The sequence below is a fragment of the Vicia villosa genome, linkage group LG4 (assembly GCF_029867415.1).
Source record: "Vicia villosa cultivar HV-30 ecotype Madison, WI linkage group LG4, Vvil1.0, whole genome shotgun sequence".
NCBI classification, from domain to species: Eukaryota; Viridiplantae; Streptophyta; class Magnoliopsida; order Fabales; family Fabaceae; genus Vicia; species Vicia villosa.
Window position 1 is genome coordinate 179746960 of NC_081183.1, and position 6653 is coordinate 179753612.

At 30.3% G+C, this 6653-nt stretch overlaps 1 protein-coding gene across 1 annotated transcript; it reads right to left on the reverse strand.

The window, feature by feature from the left end:
• Positions 1-403: 403 nt before the first annotated feature.
• LOC131598420 (uncharacterized) lies at positions 404-2794 on the reverse strand. The gene is made up of 11 exons (XM_058871024.1): positions 2654-2794; positions 2304-2571; positions 2119-2209; positions 1912-2039; positions 1758-1830; positions 1523-1670; positions 1259-1416; positions 1043-1163; positions 797-967; positions 656-712; positions 404-577 (listed from the first exon to the last, which is right to left on the reverse strand). The coding sequence occupies exons 1-11, from the start codon at positions 2792-2794 to the stop codon at positions 404-406; spliced, it is 1530 nt and encodes a 509-aa protein (XP_058727007.1).
• Positions 2795-6653: the final 3859 nt, after the last annotated feature.

Below are 6653 nucleotides of genomic sequence, written 5' to 3' on the forward strand. Positions count from 1 at the left end.
TCAATGCCAAAAATATGGTTTATTAAAAAAAATACTCTGGAACTGAGAAGGATTCTGATATACAATATATTATTCAAAAATTAATTTTCACTTGCAGGTAAGAAGAAATATCATGTACGGTGATTAATTCAAACTGTTTTTCCAATTCATATGGATCGTTTGTATACTCGGGCAATATAACATGCACTATTAAACACAAATGACAGTTAATATATTTAGCTTTGGAAGATCAAAATATTACAAAAAACCATTGGTTCGGAGAAATTATAACAAAACCCAAATAAACATTGATAGATAATCCATAGCTGATAACTCGTGTCTCTTGTTCCAATAAATTAAAACAACAAGAAAAAAAATCACAAATAATAAAAATGTTGGCACATAAACTGGTTCATAGGAGTCTTCAGGCATCAGATTCAATCTTAACTTTCTTTGCAGGCTTTGTTCCTGAAAGTTGAGTAGTACCATACGCTTGAAATTCAGAATCTACAGCATCAAGATTAACGGGACTTCCTTTAGATGGAGTATTGGTCACAACTTTATCAGGATCATTTTCTCCGTATGCAGACAACGACTCCTGGAAGAAAAAAATTAACAGTAAGTATAAAGAAAATAATGCAATTTACAGGCTAAAGTTCAGGCAACATTAACATACAATGGATTCATCGACACGATCAACGACTGGGTTTTGGTTTAAAGATTTGCTATCCCCCTGCAGATCAGAGATTGAGATGAAGATTAAGATACAAATATTGATAAAAGACATATGTATATGATCAAACAAAAATTTCCATACTTCGTCAGTAATATAATCTTTCTCAATTTCCTTTACAAATTCTTCATCATAAGAAAGCTTCCAAACAGATGCTTGGCCAAATGTTGGCTGAACTTTAGCCCTAAACGCCATTTTTTTACCAAGAAGCATGTCAAGTTCATCTGGATATATCATTGGGTCGTCGTCACCTTCCTACACATTAAATTTAATGTAAGTACAACACTTAATACAAATAGATATTAAAATAGGTAATGAATTAAACTTAACCTCAAGCATTGCTTTATAAATACTATCAGCAGACTTTCCAATAATGTCGGCACAGTCAATGTCCCAAAACACAAAGTGAAATTTTGATTCACCATCAACTACATATATGTCAACTCGATACCTTTTAGATAAATGCATAGCAAAAAACTATTAGAACATTACAAATATTGAAACATGGCAAATGAATTAATCTGATGAACAATTGAAAAATACAACCTTGGTATGGCATGTTCTACATTCTGTCCACATGAACATTTGTATGGATTGTTCACATCAGATGCCTTTAAAGAACATTTAGTACATCCATAATAAAACCAACCGTGTTTTGAGATAAAAAACCTTTGAGTTGTTCCAACAGTAACGCATAACATGTCCTAAGATACAATAAGTTAAATATTAATAAATGCAACACTCTAACACAAAATCATCTGTATAAAATAATATTGATCTTACTATTTGAAATTTTCAATAACCATTTACCTGTTTCACCTTGCAAAGGTCACTCAGAGATATACACTTGGCCTTATGAACGAAACTTTCAACTGGGGTGAATTGAGAGGCACCAGACCAAAGAGACATTCCCTTTGAGGACTGCGAAGGCTTTTCAGTCTGCTCATTTGCAGGTAACCTGAAACATTGTACCAAAATGAATGTAAATGATGATAATTTTTAAAAGAGCTTATTATACTTTAAGAATATTCCAATTTGTGTATACTTTGATAAATACTCAGTTATCTCTGGAATGTCTTCATTAATAAGCAATTTAGATCCACTCCATCCATTTGAGACTGAAATAGATAAAAATTAGAGTATCAAATTAATTACAGACAGATATCACATCTTAATAATAGGAGACTATTGATACAAACCTTGTGATTCCTTTATCATTGCATGAGTTAGTATTATTACAATAGCACCACTGTTTTTTTCATCGTGGTAGAAGTCCAAAAATTTTGTTTCGTAGCTCTCCCATAATGTGCAGTTAACTATGACACCTCTGCAGAAAAAAATATAAAAGGATCAATATGGTAATAATGATGGCACACACTTATAATATTTGAATTCAGATAATTTACTTCAAGTCTTTAAAACTCAATGAAACAAATGACTTTTTTCCAGAATTGTTATATTGAAAATTGTTGATTTCCTGAACCACACCAATGATATCTACAAAACAGAGTGAAAGAGTAAGTTAAAATCAACTTCTGTAATAATATAATAAATTGTAGTAGGAAGAAATTAAATGACCTAATATATTTACCTTCAAATCGGTTCATCTCACAATTGCCTCCGAGAATATCAGTAAAGTCTTTGAAAAAAAATCTTTTGGGAGGAAGGTTCTGAATATCAACTTCCTTCACAGTTGTACCACCAATAAACACAAACTTCTTGTCATGATCACAGAGCTTCCACTGAAAATCGTTATCATAAACAGTTCCATTGTTGATTATGCAAGACATGTTTTCGCGTATTCGTGCTTTCCATTTTGGTGTGTGGTCAGAACGAATCAAAACTTGTATCCTATCACCCTGTTGATGACAAACAACAACAATATCATAACTGAAAAATATAATAAGCTAATAAACGATTTGAGAGAATACGAAGCATTACCGATACGTCCATTATAACCATCTCCAGATGCTCCTTACCCTTGCTGTTGATAACACTCCAAATATCAACAACTCGAACGGCCAATCTCCATGTTTCTTTTGAATCGTTGACATCCTTAATGGGGGAAAATTTTCGGCTCATATTCTGTTTAGAAACAAAATGGAAGTAACAGAAAAATATCAGTAAGGTTGAATGGAGACGAAGAATGGAAATGGGGAAGGTGAAACGAAACCCTACCGCTCAACTTTTGTTTGAAAAACGGGAATGGGGAGATGGAACAGTTAACACATGCAAATGGAAGAGTTTATACGAAAATATATAGACATAGGGAGAAATAATGAAAAGGTAGGGTTTATTTAATATGTATGTTCCAATGCAATAAGAGTATAGAACGTAGTGTAGGTTTTTTCATATTCCAATACAGAAGTTTTGCATTAAATAAACTGTTGGAATGTAATCATGATTAGATGTAAAATGACGCTCAGGGGTATGCAAAACCATGTTTAATTGTTTGTGATTAGGGTAATTAAGACAATTTGGTGGTAATTCATTTTTATATATTAAAGTAGATATAGTTATAGCTATATATATATAATTTCATTCAATAAATTTCACTTAATTAGACTACCAACTTCAATTGATAAATGTATTTTAGTAAAGTTTATCATAAAAATCATTTTTTTTTTTTAAATTACGTATAATTCAAATGTGATATCTAGTTTGATACTGATACACAGAGAAATAAATTTTATTGATATAAAGTACTTTCTACACCAAAAGAGATTCATTGGACTATTTTAATAGATTAAAATTAAGAGTATACAAATTAAAGAGAGAAAAGACTATTTGTGTAAAAATATTTTTTTTTGAAGTATTAATAAATTCAAATAAGTGTACAGACACATATTGAGATACTATAATTAAAAAAATATATAATAAAATGATATTTAAATTTTCAATATATTAAATGGACGTGTTTCAAAAAAAAAATTATAAATAATTATTATGTGGAATGTCACGTCGAATGCCACGTAGCATGGTTTTAAATTGCGGGCCACCTCACCTGACGCGGTCGCAATATTGTTGTTGCGGTAGTGTCCGCATCCACATCAGGCCGCAATTGCGGTGTGATTGTAAATCACATTAAAAACCGCATCAAAACGCTGCAATGACTGCATCGTAACACCGCCATGGCCGCATCATCCTGCATCGGACTGTATCAACCTGCCATAAATTATACATTGCTAGCAAAAATCATTTAATTTATCTTCTTTTTTATTTTTATCAAAAATTTAAGGTATGTTTTGAACGGATTAATGATTTTCAAAGTGATGACGAATTAATAATGAGATATGAATGGTATAGAGACAAAATAGAAGATATGAGAAATATAAACTAAATATAAACTAATTCACGCCGCAACGACCGCAATCCGTATCGCAGTAGCCGCAATACCTGCAACCGAAGTAGCCGCAATCGCAACCGCAATTTAAAACCATGTCACGCAGTCAAAAATTGATACTGTTTGTTAAAATTTAACGGAAAAAACTTAAATGACACTGTTAAAATACATAAAAAAAAAATTATATTTATACTTTTAAGAGTTAAGGGACCAAAATTGATTCGAGATAAAAATAAAGAACTAGCTACAAAGGGGTATTTAATATATATATATATATATATATATATATATATATATATATATATATATATATATATATATATATATATATATATATATATATATATATATATATATATATATATATATATATATATATATATATATATATATATATATATATATATATATATATATATATATATATATATATATATTACCTCCGGTCCCATTTATAAGAAAAGATTTTCTATTTAGATGCATTAAATAAATAATGTATCTCTACAATATATTGTCCAGATACATTATTTATTCAATGTATCTAAAAGGAGAAATTTTTTCTTATAAATGGGACCAGAGGGAGTATATATATATATATATATATATATATATATATATATATATATATATATATATATATATATATATATATATATATATATATATATATATATATATATATTCACTCACTTGTATGAAAGCCATCATACTCATGAACATGAGGGCCAAGCTCTATCCCTTCCAATTAGGTTATTAATGGATCTCAAACACGAACAGCAATATGAATTAAAGTGTATGGAAATATCCAATTTGACTTAAGCATATCTTATTTAGGTGAGAGAACAAATCTTGCAAATCTCTCAAACAGCTTTATGATGATCTGTATATCATTAAATACATAGTATTTTAATCACGTCATGTCACTTGTTCCATATCCAAATTTATTACTCCACCATTCTCTTTAAGGGATCCCCACTAATCAATGCACCATAGCCATTACCAAATTAAATAAGTGAAGATTATGTCTTAGTGTTTATCATATCTACAATTAATAATATGTATCAAAACCACTCAATAAACAAATAAAGTCAACATTAGCTTTGTCTGCCCGTGAATAATATGTTGTTTTTGCAACCAATAAATATTGTATTTATGTTTATTATATTATAATATAATACAAGACAATTGTTTCGTAATTTGAAAATTATTTAGTTGACGTTTTTTATTAAGAAAATCGAGTAGTTGCTTTTAAACGTTGACATTGCCCTTGTTTTCTTTGTATGGTAAAACTAGTGGTGAGCAAGGGCAGCCTTCAATCTGTTTAGAATATGCGTTCGCGGGAGTCACTAACTTTAATTTTTTTTTTCCCATGGTATAGAAGAGTTATATAGTCAATATAGTGGGCTCAAATTTTATAAGGCTATAGTCTTAAAATTTTAAAGTTTATAAAATTTTAAATTGTTTTAATCGAATATATTTACAATAATATGTACAGTTTATATGGTATGTATTGAAAGTAAAATAGGGATGACTCTGCATACGGTTAATTAAGGAAGGGTTTTTAAGTTTTTGATAAGTGAATAAGTGTTACATTGACTTAAATAATGAGTTAAATATTTATATCATTGGTCCTCTTTAGAAGATTGGTCTTTTCGTTTATAACTCTAACCACATGCAACTTGACCTTGACTCGTTAAGAAGCGTACTGGATGACTCATCCCCTTAATATAGGAGACTTGGTTATTCCATCAGTGAAACTTGAGACTATTCAATTACGATGTTTATTAATTGTTGGAACGTGTTTAGTGAGTCACTTCCTATTATGTAAGGGTGCATACATGCTTTCCCCCACGACAAATGTGTTTTCAATCTCGTCTAATCGCATATTAGTTGTCTTTGCCCCCCTTTACGAGATAAGGAGGTTAATGGGTTAAAACCTTTGATATTTATTGGGTTTAGATTATACGATTCACAGTCTATCAAGCACGAAATTTTTTAAGGGCAAAATGGTTTAGTATAAGATATAACAAGACATAGTCTCTTAAGCATGAGACATGGAAGGGCGAAATGGTTAAGTAAAAAATGATAGTCCATAGTCCCTCAAACATAAGGTATGTTAGGGAAAAATGGTTAAGTAAAAGACATGACAATTCACAAGGCCTCAAGCACGAGACCAGTAAAGGCGCAGTGGTTAAAGGTGACATCACATGCAAATATAATGTCATGTATAAGATCGAGGTTGAGTTTAATCGCAGTCATTCGATTGGTATAAACAATTGTCTTTCAGATCAAGGGTGAAATATAAGATTAAATGTGCCATTAATGATGAAAATGATTAACATATCTTAGGAAAGGCCAATCAATCTGCATATTCCATTGATTTTCGTGCCTGTGAGAAGAGCTCTTGATGCTCTATCACACTAAAGATGGTTATTCAAGCTAGAGGACTATTTCCATCTTTATAAATACGATAATGTTTTCCTACCTTTTTTTTATCGTTCTTTTGTTTAGCATTCCTTTCCTCTTGCTATTTTACATGCCTATACAAACTCGATTTTCTTCATCCTCTCTCGAAGCCTTACCACATGTATTTCCTTC

Coding starts and splice junctions, on each gene's coding strand:
- LOC131598420 (XM_058871024.1), bottom strand. CDS start 2,794: ATGAGCCGAAAATTTTCCCCCATTAAGGATGTCAACGATTCAAAAGAA. Junction 2,210..2,303: donor TGAGATGAACCGATTTGAAG/GTAAATATATTA, acceptor TCTGTTTTGTAG/ATATCATTGGTGTGGTTCAG. Junction 1,831..1,911: donor AATGATAAAGGAATCACAAG/GTTTGTATCAAT, acceptor TATCTATTTCAG/TCTCAAATGGATGGAGTGGA.